General features: G+C 37.0%; 2 protein-coding genes across 2 annotated transcripts; one reads left to right on the forward strand and one right to left on the reverse strand.

The window, feature by feature from the left end:
• Positions 1 to 377: 377 nt before the first annotated feature.
• LOC129776546 (probable RNA polymerase II nuclear localization protein SLC7A6OS) lies at positions 378 to 9,536 on the reverse strand. Its single transcript, XM_055782254.1, has 4 exons — positions 9,053 to 9,536; positions 8,595 to 8,998; positions 711 to 919; positions 378 to 642 (listed from the first exon to the last, which is right to left on the reverse strand). The coding sequence occupies exons 1-4, from the start codon at positions 9,221 to 9,223 to the stop codon at positions 458 to 460; spliced, it is 969 nt and encodes a 322-aa protein (XP_055638229.1). The 5' UTR covers positions 9,224 to 9,536; the 3' UTR covers positions 378 to 457.
• Positions 9,537 to 18,203: 8,667 nt separating this feature from the next.
• On the forward strand, positions 18,204 to 20,271 carry LOC129779346 (heparin sulfate O-sulfotransferase). Its single transcript, XM_055786759.1, has 3 exons — positions 18,204 to 18,731; positions 18,794 to 19,481; positions 19,547 to 20,271. Exons 1-3 carry the CDS (start codon positions 18,602 to 18,604, stop codon positions 19,809 to 19,811), a joined length of 1,083 nt encoding a protein of 360 aa, XP_055642734.1. The 5' UTR covers positions 18,204 to 18,601; the 3' UTR covers positions 19,812 to 20,271.
• The last annotated feature ends 1,725 nt before the right edge of the window (positions 20,272 to 21,996 follow it).

Here is a 21,996-nt window from a genome sequence, read left to right on the forward strand (position 1 = left end):
CATGGACCACTGCCATTCACAAAAATTGTTAGTGCAAAAGAGGAATTGAAAAATGTGCACTGATAAAAAATATGTTTCCACTGACGGAATCGTAATCGAATGGAATTTAATCGTCAATTACGAATGGATTTATGTGGAACTTCAATCTACCTTGCGCTACTAAAGTTCAGACGTATTCATAGAAGAACAATTGTCTAAACATGGAAACCTGCCAAGGATAAATACAATTTTGTGTGAAACTTATTCGTATGTTTACCCCACCCTCCACGCAAAAGTCGCCTCAGAATCAAGATTCGAACTCACGACCTGTGGTTTAGTAGTGAAGCATGAACAGCGACGATCATTCATGGTTGGTCATCTTAACAGCAGAACGCAAGTTGTATATGTTTACATAGTTATGTTATAACGTACATTCATATCATGTTATTTTCCAACGGAATATCTATACATAGCGAATTTAATCATCATATCCACCTTTCAGAAGCCGAACCTTATATTTAGCATAGGCAGTTCCGAAGTTTTCAACATCGGCTCTGTTCACCCGTATCCTATCATCATCGTCATCGACATCATCGCCATAGATGCCCTCATCTCTGTCATCGAAATAATCGTCATCAGATGAAGATAATTCATTTTCGCTATCTGGAAACCGGAAACATGTCAATCGTCACACAAAAAATGTTTTTTTTTGTAGTCAATTTTGCACCAACCCAATTTGAAACAGCACATCGCTCGATTCACGGGGCCCTCCTGCTCATCGAAGCTCCCGTCACAGTCATCATACTCGTCCTCGTCTGGATAATCATTTCGCCAGTTATTTTCATCGTTAGAATCCTCCGACTCCTCACCGGCTGAGGAGCCATCTGCGTCAGCATCGTTCCGGAGAGCGTAAAACAGTGGATCGTCATGGATGGCAACGCTGCAAAAAGTAAAAGGGGAAAAGAGGTGATAAAAATAGAACGCGATTACTCGCCGGTGGGGTTCTTCTATATCGACCCTCTTTTGATGTTCCGAATACAATGTTTTATCCGTGAATAAGAAGTTTTTACTTGTTTCAATTTTTGTGATAAGTTTAGGTCCACGACCGAAATAACCTCAATGCTCGAAAGATAAACACTCTAACACAGAACTCCAAAGCAGACTCCAAATATGGAAAGTTATTTCTAGAAATAAATCTGTTCGAAATGTTCTTGTGTTCTTGTGAATTGAAAAATAACGATTGCAACTAGTGATGTCCGCTAATCGTTGATTAATTGATCAATCCAATACAGGTCAGACTAGATTGTATATAATTCGATTATATCTAATGTTAGACTCTGTTATATACAGTTTGACAAAAAACATGTTTTTTTTATATACGCTCGACAAAAAAATTAGAGGAACAGAGTGCGAAGTCGGAAATTTTAAGTTGACATGCTGTAACTTCGTGAAAAATCAACGCATATCGATAGGACGCGCATCATTTTAAAGCTACATCTTTTAGGTATTAGATTATTTTGAAGTGGGCGACAATATCGGGAAGAAATGATTTTTCGATGTTTCTTAGTTTTTTCCAGAATATTTTGGACTAACACAATCTTTCGCTAACCAACTCAACAGCAAATCCAATTAATCCTATGAACCAGCTTTTATATGGTTCCAAAAACGTTCCTTTAGGACCTTCCCGCACAGAGATATTTCAGTTTGAATGAAAAATTACCCTTTCGCCTTTGATAATGAATAATTTAATAAACAACCATCGCACCACAAATCGAAAGGCAGTTTTGAAAACTCCAATAAATTCTGCACAAGGATAACTTGTTACTTTGACGAAAAAAAAATATTGAATTTTTTGCATCGATTTCAAAAAGTGCCAAAAACAGGATTTTCATAGCGCATTACAAAATCCACTGTAATTCTGCAAATATCGCAGCAAGCTCTAATGTTTGCAGGCAAATTTTTAGCCTAGTGCATTGCTTATTTCGAGATAAAATGTGAGATTTCAAAGTGAAGGTGATAATTAAACGGTTATTATAAGCACAGTGGAGTAAAAAATTAGTGATGAAAAGGATAGTACTTTGGCCAGACCGGCAGGCTTCGAAGTCGGATAGCCGGATAGCCGGATATCCGGCAGCGGCAGATTTTCTATTATAATGCAAAGTTTGTTGTGAATACTCTGAAAAAAATTTAATACTGGTCGAGAAAGAGTAAGTACTACTACTGCATAAAAAAATTATTCGGATAAGAATGAGACTGCACATAGAACACCGAACTTACCTCACTTGAGAGCATCTTTAAACGCTGGACTGGGTAGTCATTTCAATTACTTATGAGAAGATGCAGGTTACCAAATGTCAATCTTTTTGGGCCCGAAGCTCAAGTCAGACTATTTTGGAGTTTTTGAAACAGCCCGGCAGAAAATCGGATTAGAGTGAGGTAAATGATGTTGGTTTGTCCAGTCGAAAACGTTATCTTGGTTTGTCCGCTTTTTGAATGCTCTGGTTCAGCGCACCTGTGTCAAATCATGTATTCAAAGGTTTCAAAACATATGCATAAAATTTATTTTTATTCATGATTTACAGTAGTTCTATAGAATATTTTCACGAATTTACATGTTTCATAAAATAACATGTTTTCAAAAGTTTATAAAATCCAATCCTTCTATTGGTGTCAATGCGCCCCTCGTTTGAGCTAACTTTTAATCAACCACCAGATGATCATTTGGTACGCATTTAGATCTTTTCTGGATTATAAAACATATAAATTTTGTAAACATCATGCTTACACACCATTTGTATCAGATTTATATATCTAAATCATGTAATTAATGCATCGAAATGACCTCAATTCTGATCATGGTTTGTCCGATTCACTGATGTTGATCCAGCAGAAAAGTAGAAATGAAGTTTCTCTGTGTTGAGTGTTGTTCACCTTTAAAATGGCCAAGAAAAGACAATATTCTGAAGAAAGCCTAAATTATGAATGGATCAATATGATGACCGTAAACTCAAGCAGTGAGAAATGCAACATCCACTTGAAAATTCGATTTTTTTTTTTTCATTCAAAAATGATGATCTCTAAAAACCGGACAAATGGTGATAATTTCTCGGACAAATCATTATCAAAGGTGGACAAACTATGATGATAATTTCTCTTTGAAGAAAATCGTCAGAAAAACATTAAAACAAATGAAAATTTTGGACGCCTTATGGTATTATTAGCAACTAGAATCTTGGGGCTCTTCAACAAATCCAAACAAATGTCTTGATGACATGTGATTTTCATGAAGAAAAATCGATTTGCGTGAAAACATCCAAAATCGGACAAACCAACATCATTTACCTTAACTAAAATAATTCGCGATGAATCTTCTGAGATTTTCATAGCATTTATAAGCATTTCAGTAATGAAACCCCATTTTCAATTATGTATAATCTATGTTAATGGGCTGTTTTGTTATTATTTATTTTGTGTTAATGAGAAATTATGGATTTTTAGGTTACTATCCGGTATGCGGTCGGATAGTGAATGTTGGCCGGATAGGATAGTTACCGGATATCCGTTTCATCTCTAGTAAAAATCGTGATTTCCGCCCTGTACTTTCTACCAAAATCGATTATTAATCGAACGAATACTGTGCAACCAATAATCGGAGTGAACGAACAATTTATGTCGATTGATCGATCCAAATCCAGCGAAAAAACGCCGATACGGCCTCTGCAGTTTGAATTGTTTCAGAGGTGTTTTGATTGTAGAGCAATTCTATGCCAAAAACAGCCAACTTTGACGCGATCCTTTCCGATTTTTTTGAAATTTAATACACATGATGGAAACCACCTAAAATCACAATTCTCATTATCATATTCTTGTTTTTCACCATTAGCAAAGATTCGTGTTATCTTATCTACGATTGGGCGATCTTGCATCGATCTTTGGAAGATCAATCTCTTCGTCTCCGATTTCCGATTTTTTTGATCGATTCATTGTACCCATTGTAAAGTCGTGAAAATCGATTGTTTCTTTTCGATCGTAAGAATTTTTTTGTGAATTGTGCTTTCAGTGAACCAAAAATAACCTGGTAACATATTTCATAAACATTGGATCCCTTTCAAGGTAGTCAAATCACTGGTCGCAAATTTTGTTTGGAAGTTTGGACATTACAAAACAAGTACACAATTTATTTTTACACCATCACATTCACTAGGCTGACAGTGAAAATTGTAACGAAATTGGATGGTAAAATCAGGTCCAGCTGAATTTTTTTTTTGACGTAGAACTACGTCTTTCATTAAGGGTGCCAAATCAGAAAACAGGTCACGTTTTTATGAAATGAAGTTAACGTTAATGACTATTTTTGTCGTGAACGGATTCTGGCGATTTACATACCAAGCGAACCGGAGATTCCCTAAGATTTGTTTGATATGCTATACATTACAATCCCATAGGCTGTATATGGTTTAAATTGATGAAAATTGGAAGCATTCCCATTTCCTCACACATTTGTTCTGTCCATTTGTGTGCTTTCCCGAACAGAGCTGTTAATAACGAGCAACTTATCGACGAGCAACGAAAGGGAAATCGTAAGACGTCAAGTCTCCGTGAACAAAGGAAAAGAAGAAGAACGAAGAAGCATATTTGCCTAGAGTATAAACAGTGGATCTTGCTGAGGTAAACTTCATTCTTCATATTTAGTTGCTTCAAGCCATCGATATATGGATATTTGTGTGCGTACGTGCGTGCTTCATAACCCGAATGTAAATATTATTTACGCTAGGGTATTAGTAATGAACCTCTGCTGAGCAAAAAATTCAGCCTTTTTACAGGCAGTTAACATTGTTCGCGTTCTGTCATCATAAAGGCTTCGTTGGTGCCTTCGACATTGCATCAATGCATTGAACTGACGCAATGGTGAAGCAGGTGTTGAGGTTGTGCACCAAAAAAACATTTGGGGAATACCAAGCTATTCGATAAGTTATAATAAGTCATTAATTTATTTTGGTTCGCGTGCAGACATAGTTTATTTCGCTTATTTAGCCACCAAGAAAGTAAATATCGTTGTGGAATTTTGTATGTGATTTGGTTTCGCTTGCCAGTAGCAAAACTTTATCCACTAAGAATGACAACTGCGCTTATCTCGAGCATGTATTGTTCTGCGAACACAAGAATGAATCATCAAACAATTATCGTCAAACGACTCTACAATAAAAAAAAACATTTCTGGGCGACCAAACTGGTAGAATGGTTATTTCAAAGCATTATAAAATAATATCCGCAGTTACTTGAATTAAACTACAGCGTAGTTCTACGTCAACAATGCGATCGTGTCTAGAAAACAACCTCCTATATTTAGTTTTAAAATACATCAAGATCTATTCTCAAAAAAAAAAATCTTTTCTGCCTGAAAATGAATGTTTAAACTCTCCGATCATTTTAAGTACTCCATGTTTATTCATAAAATGGTTATGTCAAATATTTTTCCATTTAATCGAACTTCTTCACTGAAATATGTATTCTTCATGAAAGTCGCATAAACATTGAGCGATCAAGCTTCCATTGGTAGTGGAGGATCATTGTTTTCAACTTCTAAGCTTCGTAATATTTGAGCATAAACTGAACTTTGTGTTGACATAGTGAACTACTGATACATTTGAGTCTGTAGAGTACATGTGGAATGTTGATAATATGATGAAATGACCGGAATATTAGTAGGATTTTCCAAATAATATGAGAAGGACTTAGCGAAACGAGTGCTATCCAAATTTTTATGATACCTGCTCAAAAACAGAGTTCATGTGCAAAACTCTGTACTGAAAGAAGCAGATTCAGTTTAACTTTTCTGATGGATCGTACCCGAATTTAGCGTCCATTTTGCGACGTTATCTTTGATACAGCTGCGTTAGGTATGCTCAGCACCGGAAATCAGTTTTCTAATGATAAGCACATGTTATACGCGTTGACGGCGGAATGGTGTCGACATCTGAATACGACATTAGTTTGTATAAGGCCAACTATTCTTTATCAGATTAGTTGGCCTAGAGCAGTTTTAAATTGCTTAATAAATATGATTTTTTTCTCTTGGCGTTATTTACCTACTAGAAGTACGTTGTCTTGACCCTAATTTAAACAATTTCCTATGAATTTTAAGATATTCTTACCAAAACTTACCATTATAATATAAAATTATCTTTAGACACAATTTGTGTATCACATTTCTTCACTACTTGCAAACAAAAGTGATTTTCATTTACATAGAGCACTAATTTGATTTGGGAAAAATAATTTTCATTCACAATTTTTATTTTAAATTTGTGTTCATTTCTTCTGCAAGCCTATATTGTCATGCCTACTACCCCATTTCGTAATACGGAGCTCAATGCCGTCAACGCGGATTACGACATTCGTCTTTTTTTCAAAGGGGCTTTGAATCCGGGATTAGATTAAATATTCTGCACCAACGTGCCCCACGATTTTATTTTAGTCTTATCAATGCCCTAGACTAATGAAGGAGAGACGTAATAAATGCTAACTGCTACTTGCCTTATTATTTTCTAGCTTTTAGTACATTATTATGTTTAATCACAATTAAACCGTATAACTTAAAGTTTTTTTTTACTTATTTCATTTTCTAGTTTTTAGTACATTACCTGTTTCATTAGAATATTTCTCTACAATAAAACCATTGTACTGTATTCTATCAGTAAAAAAAATTAATTTGATACCGATATTGAGTGGATTGCAGAAAATACATAGTGTGTTCTCCAAGTCAAGTTCGTTCGTTTGATACACATATCTCAATCAACCTTTTTTTTTGAGATGATATGGAATCAGCTATTTTGTAGCGGCGGCCAAATTGAATTTTTCAAGACAAGCAGTTTTAAAATGACAGCAGATATAAAGGTATTTTATAAATTCGGTCAGTTCCTATTGATCAAATTTTTATTGATGTGAGACAACCCTACAGACATACAAACATACAAACGAACAATTCAAGCTGAATAAACCCGTTTAATAAAGTAATTTGCTATTTTGTGATTGCGGCCATCTTGGATTTGGATTTTTCATGATACTGTGATCCACTATTCAAGCCCTTTCATATGATTCCCATATTAATCGGATTTTGAGAAAACATGCAGCCCGCCATTTGATAGTGGCAGCCATCATAGATTTGCATTTTTCATAAATTACTGTGTTCTACTAGTCAAGCCTTTTCATTTAATACCCATATTAAAGGAGTTTTGACATAATATGTAGTCCGCCATTTTGTAGTGACAGCCATCTTGGATTTGCATTTTTCATAAATAACCGTATTCTACTAGTCAAGCCCTTTCATTTGATAACCCCATATTGATGGGGTTTTGGAAAACCCATATTGATGAGGTTTTGAGAAAATATGTGAACCGCCATTTCGTAGCGGCCGTCATCTTGGATTTTCAAGATCATGAAATACGCAGTTTTATAATAACTACAGAGACTACAGAGATAAAGGTGTGTTCGAAATTCCAGATCAATCGGTCAGCAAGAAGGGAGTCAAATTTCTATTAATGTGGGTCAGAGCTACAGACAAATATGTTACAAACTTACAGATTACAGGGCAAGCTAAATAAAACCGTTTCAAAATCGCTCGATTGTGCAGTTTTTAGTTTTAGTAATTTAAACCATAACAGAGCATTTCCTGAAGCCAACGATTTCATATATTTTCAAACTCTCAGATATATTGGTAGGAAGTGGTATAGTAAATACTATATAAATAGAATTTGGAACAAACTGTAGAGCGATACAAATAACTTTTCGGCCAATGTTTATGGAAGAATCAAAGTATAAAAAACAACCGTTACTACTAATAAAGCTCATTTGCCTTTTTTCCAAAAAAGGTTATTTGATTTAATAATACAATCATAATAGCACGATTCCAATGTAGCAGGTCCCGAAAGTAAAGCAGTTTGCGTTGCATCGAAAGAAAGATGCGCTGTCTGAGACGAGAAAAATACAATTATTCATAACGATTAACAAAATTCTAGCAAATTTGTAAAATTAGTCTAATTTTTACTCTCAGTGTGGTGAATAATAGAGTATTTTGGGTCAAATCAAATCGAATCGAATAACGAACACCTGAAAAATATTCGTAAACTTGATGAACGATTAACTTTAAAAGTCGGACATCACTAATTGCAACCATCACGACAGCCAGACTTGATTGAACAAAATATTAAGTTCGCTCAGAATGGGCGAGTTCGAATCCGCATAGTGCAGCCTGGATGAAACCCACTGAGAAAAAATAATTCAATACTCGCCCTCAATGGATATTTTTCTCAATTTTTGTACAATTAAAAACAGACCGTTTGGTGGAAATACTTTTCAACACAGAAGAAAAGTATTGAATTATTCATTCTCTATATTTGCAAAAAGTAAATAAACAATAACTATGTTGTATGCGTTGATTTTAACAACTATGAGAGCATCTATTTTACAGAAGAGGTGTCTTAGCTGAACGGTAGTAACTATCTTCTAAACCCTTAGGAATACACTTTAATTATTCTCTTATCCTGGTACATTGTCACACGCGGCTTCAAATGAATGAGAAAAATGTGAAATACAAATCTTCAACCACAACCAACCTGATATCCTCCAGATTGTCCGGTATGTATGGGATGTGGGTTGACTGTTGGAGCTCATCCGCTACGTACAGATCGTATACGTATCCCTCCTCTTCCCGATTGCTCGGCGTCGCGGGTTTCTCCGTTGTTTCCAGCTTGCTGGTCGAAGCAGCAGACTGGTCAGCAGGTGCGGATGATGCGTCAGCAGTTGCACACTCCACATCCACGATGGTCGTTCCACCGAGACCGTTGTCCTGGTCGAGTGATCGGGTGCAGTTCACGATCCGGAACCGACTGTTCTGTGTCGTTTGTCGTGACGCTTGCCTGTTGCGAGACAGAATCGAGGGTCGATGAACGCGGGATATTGCCTCCTTAGCATCTTCCTTTGTCACCCGCTGTTGCAAATGTGTGGGAATGTTATCAGCCTGCAAAAGAAATCTGTTAGATAATTTCTACAAATCTAATTTCTTCCTGATTACCTTCTCAAATGTTCCTGCAAACTTAAGCACCGTCGAACTTTCTTCCGCATTATTCGATGTGCTTGCTGGCGAGCCATCGTCAAGATCAACTCTACGTTTCTTACAGTTCAGCACAAACGCGTTCAGAGGGTCCTCATCTACACGACGCTTAACACGAATCACTGCCGCCATTCTGTTTGCTCCGACGATTTGAAGGAAACACTTCCGAGAGGATTACTCTTTTGTTTTGATACTTATTTTAAGGTTAGAATGTGTCGAGCGAACACGAAGGGCGTTAAACGTTCTCTGGCACAGTAAAGTTAACAGAATAATCTCATTTTTTATATGCACTTATTAAAGATAATGCTTCTCTGCGATCGAACGAGAATAACTACACAAAATCAAGTGTGGAACACAAAATAAAAGCGAGCCTCTTAAGAACTGTTCGTCGAATAATTTCTTAAGGACTCTGACTCAGTTTACGGTTTCGTGCACAAGTGGTATAATGAAGTCTCAAATGTACCGATAGGTTTCCGTGTTGCCAATGTACTATTTTCGTTTCTTAGTGCTTTTGGTGGTAAATCGTCAAGATGAAAAAAGTAAGGTGGGAAGAGACCTTACATTTTGCTAGAGGCGAATGAACTGAAAAGTTACTCTTAAGAACTCTTAAAGCCAAAAAGAAGAAGAAGAAGACCTTACATTAACATAAACAAAACCTGTGACGTCAAAGATTACTTTTCTTATAATAATCCACTAGTACAGACTAGGGGGGCGTTGCTGATTAATGGTCAGCTGCATCCCAATAGGAAGTATCCCATGTCGGGCACACGTACAGAGCATTGGAGACAGCAACATCCCAATTACGAGAACACTTGTAATACTAACCTCGAGCCAACCGCGAGTAATCGGTATCATATTACTAACCAAGGCGCCTAGAAGTATATCCAAAGGTGGGCCAATATGCTAAAACCGCTCTGCAACCATCTTGGAAGTCTACTGTGTTTTGTTTGTAAACAAAACACAATACGCTTGTGCCCAAGCTCACTCGTAATCAGTCTGTCTCTTTCACGCTTCAAGCAAATCATTCCCCTTCTGCTTTCTTCCGTACATTTTTTATATACCGCTCCCCTAACCAACTTAGTGACGAAACGGCCTCACCTAGTACCATAGACCCGTCTTGATTACTAACATACCCAGCAAACATTAAATCGCATAATTTTGCACGTGCCAAATCTTACAAGAAACCCGAATAAATCATAATCGCATATAATATCAATCAAAGTATGTATTGCGTATATATAAATTCGCATAAAATGTAAAAAGTCGATTTTATATACCATTATCAAATTAAGTCGCAATTCGGTATAATAAACATAACTTTTATGATGTACATTGTCGTAAAATATATTTAATCGGCATCATATGCGTATATTACGCTGATGCAGTTTGTGTGTCGTACAAGCGTATAATTTAAATCGATTCAGTACTATAGTAAATCGTGTTGCATGCTGAAGAAAATCATGAAACAGTAAATCATATTAGATCCTAATAAAGAACATATTAATGCATATTGATGCACTCGAAAGTTTTAACCGCTGTTGAATTAAATTTCAGATAGCCGCGCAAGATAGCTGGTGGCTGATAATCCAGACGACAGGAGTTCGAACCCACATCGGAGCAGTTTCCACCTTACATCAATCTGTGCCATTTTAAACATTCATATTCCATTCCCAACACAAGTCAATCAAACAATTATTATTTCTACAAACATCAAGACTCATATATAAAAATGGCGATTCGTGAGGCTATAATAAACATTTCATGAAAATATTTTGCGCCATTTGTTTTTTTTATGTCTGTAATAAATCGTCTGTATACTCATATGGCAAAAGTCGTATTTGGTGCTTTGACAATTCATGAATATATTCATATTAGATCGCAATTCAATTTCAACATAATCGCTATTATAGCCGGTCAAAGTTGCATATTCATCCAAACAAACTCGGTAAGCATTTGCCATGTATGTATATGGCCTCCACTTTTGCATGCATATGTCAGTTAGGCGCATTATATGCCAACCAAATTTTAGGGCATATGATGTTATATATACGCTTGTTATGCGATTTGATGTTTGCTGGGTAGATAATAAGAAAAACTGTCAAAATATTGAACTCCCGGCCCTGTCAGGCTAACGCCATATGAGCCTTGATAAAAATATAAATTTAAAAAAAAAATAATTTGTGAATCTAATCTCGGACGATTTCTATCATGAACGTCGTAATCTGGATGAGCTGTTTAAGTTTTCAACAAAATCAGGCAATCAAATCTGAGGCTTCGGATTCAGTTATTGCGAACCATCGGAAAAAAAGTTGAATTTAGAAACGATACATGAAAAAGTTGGGTTGAGTTTTTTTTACAAAGATTTTGTGGTCTAACCAACTAACCTTATTAACAACCTTTTATTTGATTCCGAGAATATTCCTGTAGGATCTTTCCTAACAGAGATATTGAAAATAGTTCCTTCGTTTTTGATGATGAATAATTCAATAAACAATGATCGCATCGCAAACCGAATGATTTCGAAAATTCCTATAAATTCTGTATATGTTACAAAAACACTAAATAATTGTTTTTTGTCAAAGCAACAAATTAAACTTGTACAGAATTTATTGGAGTTTTCAAAACTATCTTTCGGTTTGCGGCGGTTTCTGTTTCTTGAAATATTTACCATCAGAAACGAAGGGGCAATTTTTCATTGAAGCAGAAATATCTCTGTACAGAAGGTTCCAACAGGAACGTTCCGCGAAACAAATTTAAGCTGATTAATAGTGTTAGTTAGATTTGCTATTGAGCTGATTGGTAAAAAATAGTGTTAACCCACAAAATCTATGAAAAATTAAAAAATTGTTTTTTACTTCGTTGTCTACTACATCTACGTACATCTTAGGCCATCAACACACTAGGCAACCTAGGATGGAAACCAACTTAACGAATGTCGCACAAAAGTTGAGAGCATGTGTAATCAAATGGGAGCATACACACTAGCATACACCGACAACTTAGGTCGGATCAACTTTTTCGATTTAATACCAGGGACAGACATACAGCTGTACTTGCGCTGTAAGGGTACAGCGTTGTACAGGTACTATCGTACCATGACAGATATACTTTAGTTGTACATTGTACCGTATGTCAAACTGACAATCAGAATTTTTCCAAATTTCACCACATATTTCAATGAAAAAGGTTTTTATTTAGCGTCTAAACTATCAAACACAACAAATATGTTCCCAATCTGAGTTATTAACTCAAGAGAAAGTCAGTGATCAGTGAAAAGAATGTTTACCTAGTGTTTTGATTCAATTTGTTCATGCTATCGACCACTAGCCGTCTATGGCGCTGCGCACAGTACAACTGTAGCCATGTACAGCGGAAAAATAGGTCGGTACAGGTACAGCGATTGTACCGAGTTGCTTGCATGGTTCTAGCGCTGTACATGGTGACAGACATACAATTTTCGAAGTACAACGCAAGTACAGCTGTATGTCTGTCATAAGTATAACCAAGCATGTCGAGTCGCGCGCGATATATATTGGCAACCTTTTTCGTTCAATTTCTGTTGATATTTTAATTTCTGCGTTCGTTCAGTTCAAATATTTGTCAGTGATAATAAAAAACAGTGTTTACAAAATTGGACCTGAAGCACGAACGAAATGTAAGTTTTTTGTTACTTTGATTATTAATGTCCATTGTTATCAACGAGCCTAGGTAAATATGCCGCCTTTAGCTCTTTTAGCAAATGTTGATGGTAAATTCATCCTGGGAGACAAAGCAATTGTGGTAATGTCAAATTCCATTTCCTATATGTAGACCCATTAACGTACGGAGTTCCAGTCAGCAGCTGACGTTCATAAAACCACCCGTATATACTCGAATCATCCTCAGCATCCAGCTCAGTTTAAATAGCCTACAATGGTTCAACATCCAACACGTTAACTGCGTAATCCAACGGAGGTTCTTCATCATCGAAAGGAGGGAAACGCATCCTCTTAAAGTGACGTCGATCTCGCTTCTCACGGCGCATCATAATCCACATCGTTCCCAACTGGGCAATATAGACCGGCTCGATAACCCAGGGTATTTCATTGACGAACGTAAACGTTCCCGTTATGTGATAAAGCACAGGAACTTCGCGGAACTGTTCCCATGGCATTGGCATATTTTCCAGCAACTTCATCACTGCCTGTGGCATATATTTCAGCGCACCCAAATAAGCCCGCTTATCGTGGCAATACGCGACCACTGGTGATATCACCGTGGTCGCGTATAATTTTACGTATATGCTCCGGCGGCATATCTTCCTCCTGAGCGTCAACGAATCCAAATTTACGTTTCTCGGCAAATCCGTTTGCAGCTGCTGCCACTTCTGTGCCTTTTCCATTAATTTTTCCTCCGATATCATAATATCCGGCTTGGGGGACACGGCGATTGAATGTGTCCTACCGGGGGAGCACTGACCTTACTATTACGAAATAACAACAATTTCACTGTGATTAGTAGTAGCGACTGGTCTCAATGAGTATTGGACATTTACACGAAGATACAAAACATTTAATCACACCGGATTATGAGAAATCAATACTAAATTGAAAAAAAAATTATTGGTGTGTTACTCTTGCACGGAGACCTATAGGAGCGTTAGTGAAAAGAACCTTCCCAGCAAACATTAAATCGCATAACAAGTGTATATATAACATTATATGCCCTAAAATTTGGTTGGCATATAATGCGCCTAACTGGCATATGCATGCAAAAGTGGAGGCCATATACAAACATGGCAAATGCTTACCGAAATTGTTTGGATGAATATAGCAACTTTGACCGGCTATAATAGCGATTATGTTGAAATTGAATTGCGATCTAATATGAATATATTCATGAATTGTCAAAGCACCAAATACGACTTTTGCCATACCCATATGATTTATTACAGACATGAAAAAAAATAAATGGCGCAAAATATTTTCGTGAAATGTTTATTATAACCTTACGAATCGCCATTTTCATATATGAGTATTTATGTTTGTAGAAATAATAATTGTTTGATTGACTTGTGTTGGGAGTGGAATATGAATGTTTAAAATGGCACAGATTGATTATCATCTACCAGCTATCTCGCGCGGCTATCCGAAATTTAATTCAACAGCCGTTAAAACTTTCGAGTGCATCAGCATTTCATTAACATTTCAATATGATGTAATATGTTCTTTATTAGGATCTAATATGATTTACTGTTTCATGATTTCCTTCAGCATACAACAAGATTTACTAAAGTACTGAATCGATTTAAATTATACGCTTATACGACACACAAACTGCATCAGCGTAATATACGCATATGATGCGGATTACATATATTTTACGACAATGTACATAATAAAATTGATGTTTATTATACCGAATTGCGGCTTAATTTGATATAATCGATATAATCGGTTTGCCATGGCATTAACTGTAGAATAACCAAAATTGTAAAAAAAAAATTGCTTCAGAACTAAAATTTCATATTGAATTTGGCTCCTTTAAACTTATGTAACTGAGCCTGTACAAATAAAAGATTTATAGAAGAAATGTGGTGTAAAGATCTTAAAGGTTGTGTACGTCCAATATTCCTAAACATGAAAGTTGAAGCTTTAAAATGATCCCATATTTATGCGTTGGTTTTTATCGAAGTTGAAGCATGTCAAATTTCATTAACGAAAAATCTCTAGGCCAGAACGGGAATCGAAACTGAATCCCCGACATGATAATATGTGACGCTAACCACCCGGTCACGGGAGCATTTTCAATATTTAATAAAAGCTAAAATATGAGAATTTTTCGCATTTTTAACGTTATAACAGGGACAGACATACAGCTGTACTTGCGTTGTACGTGTACAGCGTTGTACAGGTACCATCGTACCATGACAGCCATACTTTGGTTGTACATTGTACCGTATGTCAAACTGACAATAAGAAATTTTCCCAATTTTCACCACATATTTCAATGAAAAAGGTTTTTATTTAACGTCTAAACTATCAAACACTACAAAAAAGCCTCCAATATGAGTTATTAACTTATGAGAAAATCAATGAAAAGAACGTTTACTAAGTGCTTTGATTCGGTTTGTTCATGCTACCCACCACCAACCGTCTATGGCGCTGCGCACAGTACAACTGTAACCATGTACAGCGGTGAAATAGGTCGGTACAGGTACAGCGATTGTACTGAGTTGCTTGCATGGTTCTAGCGCTGCACATGGTGACAGACATACAATTCTCGAAGTACAACGCTAGTACAGTTGTATGTCTGTCATAAGTATTATGTAATTTGTGTACCACGCCTAATCACTATCAGTATAATACCAGGGACAGACATACAGCTGTACTAGCGTTGTACAGGTACCATCGTAGCATGACAGACATACTTTGGTTGTACATTGCACCACATGTCAAACTGACAATAAGAAATTCGACCAATTTTCACCACATTTTTCAATGAAAAAGTTCTTTATTTAGCGTCTGAACTATCAAACACAACAAACAAGTTTCCAATCTGAGTTATTAACTCAAGAGAAAGTCAATAAAAAGAATGTTTACCAAGTGTTTTGATTCAGTTTGTTCATGCTACCTACCACTAACCGTTTGTGGCGCTGCGCACAGTACAACTGTAGTCATGTACAACGGTGAAATAGGTCGGTACAGATACAGCGATTGTACCGAGATGCTTGCATGGTTCTAGCATGCTTGCGTGTTGCATTACGGGTCTGTCCAATTAGAAGCGAGCTTAGAGGCGAATAAACTGCAAAGTTTAAAGCCTCTTAGGCAAGGCGCGAATTGAGACGCATATAGCGCGAGTAACTTGGCGCGATATAGCGCCTGTTTTTGTGGCTAATGAAAACAGATTATACGGCGCAAATTGGCCAGATGACGCGAGATGGTGGAGCGCTCGTGAGACACGACTCGCGCGACGCTGTGGCTGAACCACAGTTTCTCTTGCTGGTCATGCCGGTTGTGGTAGTTGTGTTGGTGAACAATCATATAGCGCCGTGGGTTTGACACTGTATGGCTGTACTGGTCGGGTGATTGTGTTAGTAAATAAATATATCGCGCAACTCTGTGTCAATCATTCATTGTATGCGAGTGGCATGTTATTACCACCAAACTGCGACTCAATATACGCTCCACCACGCTACGTTTGTGGCACGTATGAGTCGTGTTGGTAGTCTCGCGTTCGCTTACGAGCGCTATACGCTTCTCAATTTGCGCCTAGCCTTATAGGCACCTTACACGATCAAACTGATTGACAATAAGTGTCTTCAATATCGTGACAGCTAGGCTTTCGACATCCGATCTAACCTCAATCAATATTTTGCCACCTTACACGGTCAATATCGCCCTCAACCCGAGACAACGAAAATATCTGCGATGGCTAGTGACGACATTCGAGTTTGGGATCCAAACTATTCTCCATTAGATTATAAGGCTAAAAGGCAATTTTCAATTGGTAAAATTTGAATGAAAATATCTACTTGGTATTATTTAATTAGTTGAAGCGCGTAGTCCTAACTCTAACTTAACCTATTTTCTATGAATTTTCAGATATTCCTACCAAAATTTATTATTATTATATAACGTCAGTTTCAGATATAATTTTTGTATGGGATTTTCTCACCACTTGCAGAAAAAAAGTGATTTGCATTCACATAGAATACTAATTTGATTTGGAAAAGTTAATTTTCATTCATAATTTACACTTTAAAACTCGTTTTTCCTTCTCAAAAACACATCATAATACTCGCTTCACAAATACAGACTGATCCTTTCAGTTTCAGGGATGCCAGATTATTTTAGATTGCGAAAATATATGCAAATTATATTATCTGCAAGCAAATGTTTTTATTCGATAAATAAGACTATGACAGTAGAACCCCAATTATCTGTATCTGTATCTGTACCCCGATTATCTGTATCTGTATCTATTTCTGTATTGATAAAAAATAGTTTCTATGTTTAAACATCATCCCGACTATTCGCAGATAATCGGGATTCTACTGTAACTTGAATTAACACGTGATGTTTTTTTCACCTGTGATTTTCTCAGATCTTCTCATTCTCCAAATTTTATAGCGGAGTATGAAGAAACACACAACTTAGACTAAAGTGGCTGCCCCGCTCGCTAGCGCAAAGAATGACCGAGTTCAATGTTAAAAAATTCCTAAGACGTTGTTAATTTTCATTCACTCTCTCGCCATCACATTGTCAGTTTACTTTGAGGTTTTGATTTGTATCGCGAAAAGTACTGTATTTTGCTTTTTTAGGTACAGTAATTTACATTTAATGCGACATTTTTCTAATTGGACACACCTGTATGCGACACGTTTAGTTATACATTTTTGTAAACATCGAGTTCGGGCCCAAATTATGGCCCCACATTGAAATTCGCCGCCAGACGTCGACGCTGTACCACTCTCATCTTCAATGTCCAATTACAGGTCAAATCGCCTCCAATGCGACACTGAGTGGTTCCTCGGCATGTCGCATTAAATGTAAATTACTGTATCAGTTTTCCAAACCAAAAGCTTTCATTTATGATTCCTACAATTTCAGAGGTTTATAAATTTTAATTGCAATCGCAAAAAAGACTAACAAATATTAAATGCCCGCTTGCAAATCTGGCAACTCAGTCTGGAAGTCCGTGAGGTAAAACGTCATCATCATGCATCCATATGAAATGTCACGATATTGATGCCCGAAAATCAGAAAATCCGGATTTCTGCGTTGTCGGCCATGTTCAGCTGTCATTATGCTCTCAAATGTCATCATATTGTCAATAAATTTGACCGTGTAAGGTCCGCTTTAAAAACAAAGAAAGAAAGAATCAAGACGGGTCTATGGTACTAGGTGAGGCCGTTTCGTCACTAAGTTGGTTAGGGGAGCGGTATATGAAAACAGTACGGAAGAAAGCAGAAGGGGATTTTTTTCCTTGAAGTGTGAAAGAGACATACTGATCACGAGCGAGCTTGGGCATAAGCGTATTGTGTTTTGTTTACAAACAAAACACAGTAGACTTCCAAGATGGCTGAAGAGTGGTTTTAGCAAGTTGGCCCACCTTAGGATATACTTCTACGCGCCTTGGAAAGAATTAGAGGCGAATCTCTGTACATATCTTTTTTATACCAGTGTTGATTCAATCACCGACAGCACAAGTGGTTTTATGCTGTGCTGCTTATGCTGTCAATTGCGTGACATTAAATTTGTAAACAACATTAGCCTGTGGTAGAAAAGTTTACATACATCATCACACGTCAATAAAAATAGTGAATCCCAGAACACTAATCTTTATTGATTTCGTTTGTCCGAAAATTTATGTATATTTTGTTATTCGTTGTGGTACGAAAACATAACCGCTTATCACAACATGATGTGATTAGCTTTAGTAGCAGAGCGAGAGAAGAGGAACCACTTCCAAAACGCTGCAACATTACTAGTCACAAACAACGATTTCGCGCAGAAAGGTGCGGCGGCTATGATAACTACGAAGTACTTTTTCCTTCTGGTATTGATCGCTGCCGGTCTGGTATTCGTTGTGCTGTTTCATTGGTTTGCCTCATCAAAATATGGCTCAGAGGAACGATTGTTCGTCCACTATGATTCGGGTATGTGAATGGTTTTGTTTCCTTGATTATGCGTATTATTGGACCTTTCTTCTGATCATCAGATACAGATAGGCTGCTGGAGAGCAAAGTTCATCATTGGCAAACAATGAGCAATCAAAGAAACACTGCGCTGAGTGCTCTCAATTTTGATGAGCAGCTGATAGTCATTTACAATCGCGTTCCAAAAACTGGCAGCACCAGCCTTGTTAATCTCACCTACGACCTTTGTCGAAAAAATGCATTCCACGTGCTCCACGTCAACATTTCGGCCAACATGCACGTAATGTCCTTGCCGAATCAGATTCGGTTCGCTCGCAATGTGACCGCTTGGGAGGCGATGAAGCCCGCTTTTTACCATGGCCATTTAGCTTATTTAGATTTTTCCAAGCTTGGTATTCCTGCACCTAAACCGCTGTACATTAATCTGATCCGCAAGCCATTGGATCGTCTGGTTTCGTATTATTACTTTTTACGGTACGGCGATGACTATCGGCCACATCTGGTGCGTCATCGTGCCGGAGACACAATGACATTCGACGAATGCGTGGCCCGGCAGAAACCTGACTGTGATCCGACGAATATGTGGCTCCAGATACCGTTCTTCTGTGGTCACGCTGCTGAGTGCTGGAAGCCCGGAAGCACCTGGGCTCTGGAGGAGGCGAAGAGAAACCTTGTTAACGAGTACTTTCTCGTAGGTGTTACCGAGGAGATGACTGAATTTGTTGATTTGCTGGAACTGGCTTTGCCCAGGTAGGTATCCGTTTGCCTTCACTCCAGACGCTAGAAAACACCTAAACGTTCCGTATACGCAACAGGTTATACAGAGGCGCCTCGGAACACTTCCTCAAGTCGAACAAATCGCATCTTCGCAAAACCAAATCTAAGATCGACCCACAGCCGGAAACAGTGGCCAGCATTCAGCAGTCCACGGTGTGGCAGATGGAAAACGAACTGTACGAGTTCGCGCTGGAGCAGTTCCACTTCGTCCAGAAGAAGCTTCGCACCCCAGGTAAGAGCGGAATGCAAGACTTTTTCTACGAAAAAATCAAACCAAATCAAAATGTTGCCGTTCGGAATTAGTCCACTTTTCTTAAGAGTAATTTTTTGGATGGAATATGCGTGATTTTTTATCATTATTTGGATTTGTCCAAGTAGGAAAAAAAACAAAAGGATATTAGAAGCGAATCTAGAGAATAAATATGTTGATTAATTGTAACGTTTATTTCATAAAATGTGTATCGGAAGTGTGAATGTGTTTTTAGGAAAGGCACAAATTTGTTTGGAATTTTGCAAAACTTGGAATAGAACATAAATGTGAGCATGGATTGAGCATGTTTTAAGCTAATGAGGAAACAAAAGTCATTTTATAAACTATTATTGTTCGATTTACCTAATAGCTTTCTTAGGTTCATTCCACACCGTGTTGATTGTTTCCACTTTTGAAAAGCTTCAATTAGTGTGATATAGGCAAGGGTATCGACACGTACAATAAAATAAAGAAAGACAAAATTTGAATAAAAGACACTTTTATATTGCTGCAGACAGGACATTTTCTAGAAAGGAACAAAAGAAAATCCAGCTTGGAATATGTGGGATGTGGGACTATTGAGATGTTCTTTTAATAATTGTCGTAATATAAGACAGTTTTAAAATTATGCATCATGGCAATGTCATCTTTTTGAAAAACCTACTTCCTTTACCGCTGTTCTACGCATAGTTGTCCTATGTGCCAATACAGCAACTGAGCAAAACCCAATCAAAGTTTTCTGTCATATTTGTCTACCAGAAGTTTGAACCATTCCAGTTTAGCAATACACCTGATTTTTTTATAAGCACCCGAGCTATTATTGATTGCAATGTTACAGGATCCCCTCACTTGAATCAATCAAGCTTGATTCCGGCCTTAAAATTCATGGTGGAATAGTTATGTCTAAAATATCAACATGGGACAATTAAGCATAGAAACATCGTTTTATGAAGGTAAGTGAAAATTGTCAAAAAATAACATAGAACAACTATACGTAGAACAGCAGTACAGTGTCACACGATCTAGAAACTTGATTTTGCCACAAGTAATGCGTGATCCACAAATAACGTAACGCTAAAAATGCGGTTTTCGGAGCGTTAATACTGAATCCTGAATCCTTTTTTTTGTGTAGATGAAAGAAGATATAGGGATGCGTTTCATCACATTAAAATCCATTTCCAGTTTCGAACAAAGATCATTTTCGCTAGCGCAAACATCAAATGAACTAACAGCACTCGAGACTATGTAATTGTAGAACATATGGGAATTTAATTTTCCGAATTTTTTCTTTTTTCTTCAGATTTTTCCGAAAATTTTCAATTGTCCTGTTTGGTGAGAATATTTTTGGTTGAAATATGTGTAATATTTTTATGGGACCCACTCTCCATTCCAGAGGGAGGGAGGGGTGTCATACCATCATAAAAACATTTCTCATACCCTAAAGCCCTTGCATCCCAAATTGTGCTTGATTAGTTCTCGAGTTATGCAGAAGTTTGTGTTCCGTTTGTATGGCAGTACCCCATAGAGAGGGGGAGGAGTGTATTCACCATAGAACCGTTCGTGCCCCGTAAAATCTTCACATGCCAAACTATCACGAAAACCTTCCCCGTCCCCAAAAACCCCTACATATCAATTTTCATGTTGATCGGTTCTGTAGTTTCCGAGTCCATAAGAATCTGACAGACAGACAGACACATATATATATATATATATATATATATATATATATATATATATATATATATATATATATATATATATATATATATATATATATATATCTAACCAGAATATATGGAAGGTAAAATGAAAACCCAAACACTGAACATGCAGGAAAAAATGAAAGATTTCAAATGCTTATAACTCGAACATTTATTACTGGATTTTTTATTTTTTTTAATTATAAATTATTTTGTTTATTTCAATTCATATAAAATATTATTTACAGTAATAAAAATTCAACTTTCACATCTTAAATAGAATGAAAGTGCACCAACATCGATTCTGTTATTAGTTCCATTAACATAGTTGATGTATAGTATTAGAATTTTCAAGATTTGACTACGTGTGTTTGGTCTGATGTTCAGCAGCGCAGGTCTCATTAATTCCTCGAATGACAGTCGTTGCCATCCGTCGAGTATTTCTGTTATTCTCAATTGTATGTATGCCCAGGCAGGTGCTACGCGAGGACAGTCACTAAATTTATGTTGCAACGTTTCTATCGCGGCATTACAGTGT

Source organism: Toxorhynchites rutilus, chromosome 3, assembly GCF_029784135.1.
Source record: "Toxorhynchites rutilus septentrionalis strain SRP chromosome 3, ASM2978413v1, whole genome shotgun sequence".
Lineage (NCBI taxonomy): Eukaryota > Metazoa > Arthropoda > Insecta > Diptera > Culicidae > Toxorhynchites > Toxorhynchites rutilus.

Excerpts from the sequence above, each read along its gene's own strand:
- LOC129776546 (XM_055782254.1), bottom strand. The coding sequence starts at position 9,223 with ATGGCGGCAGTGATTCGTGTTAAGCGTCGTGTAGATGAGGACCCTCTG. Across the intron at positions 920-8,594 it reads GACAATCTGGAGGATATCAG|CGTTGCCATCCATGACGATC; the intron begins GTTGGTTGTGGT and ends TACTTTTTGCAG. Across the intron at positions 643-710 it reads GATGTGCTGTTTCAAATTGG|ATAGCGAAAATGAATTATCT; the intron begins GTTGGTGCAAAA and ends TCCGGTTTCCAG.
- LOC129779346 (XM_055786759.1), top strand. The coding sequence starts at position 18,602 with ATGATAACTACGAAGTACTTTTTCCTTCTGGTATTGATCGCTGCCGGT. Across the intron at positions 18,732-18,793 it reads GTTCGTCCACTATGATTCGG|ATACAGATAGGCTGCTGGAG; the intron begins GTATGTGAATGG and ends TCTGATCATCAG. Across the intron at positions 19,482-19,546 it reads CTGGAACTGGCTTTGCCCAG|GTTATACAGAGGCGCCTCGG; the intron begins GTAGGTATCCGT and ends TATACGCAACAG.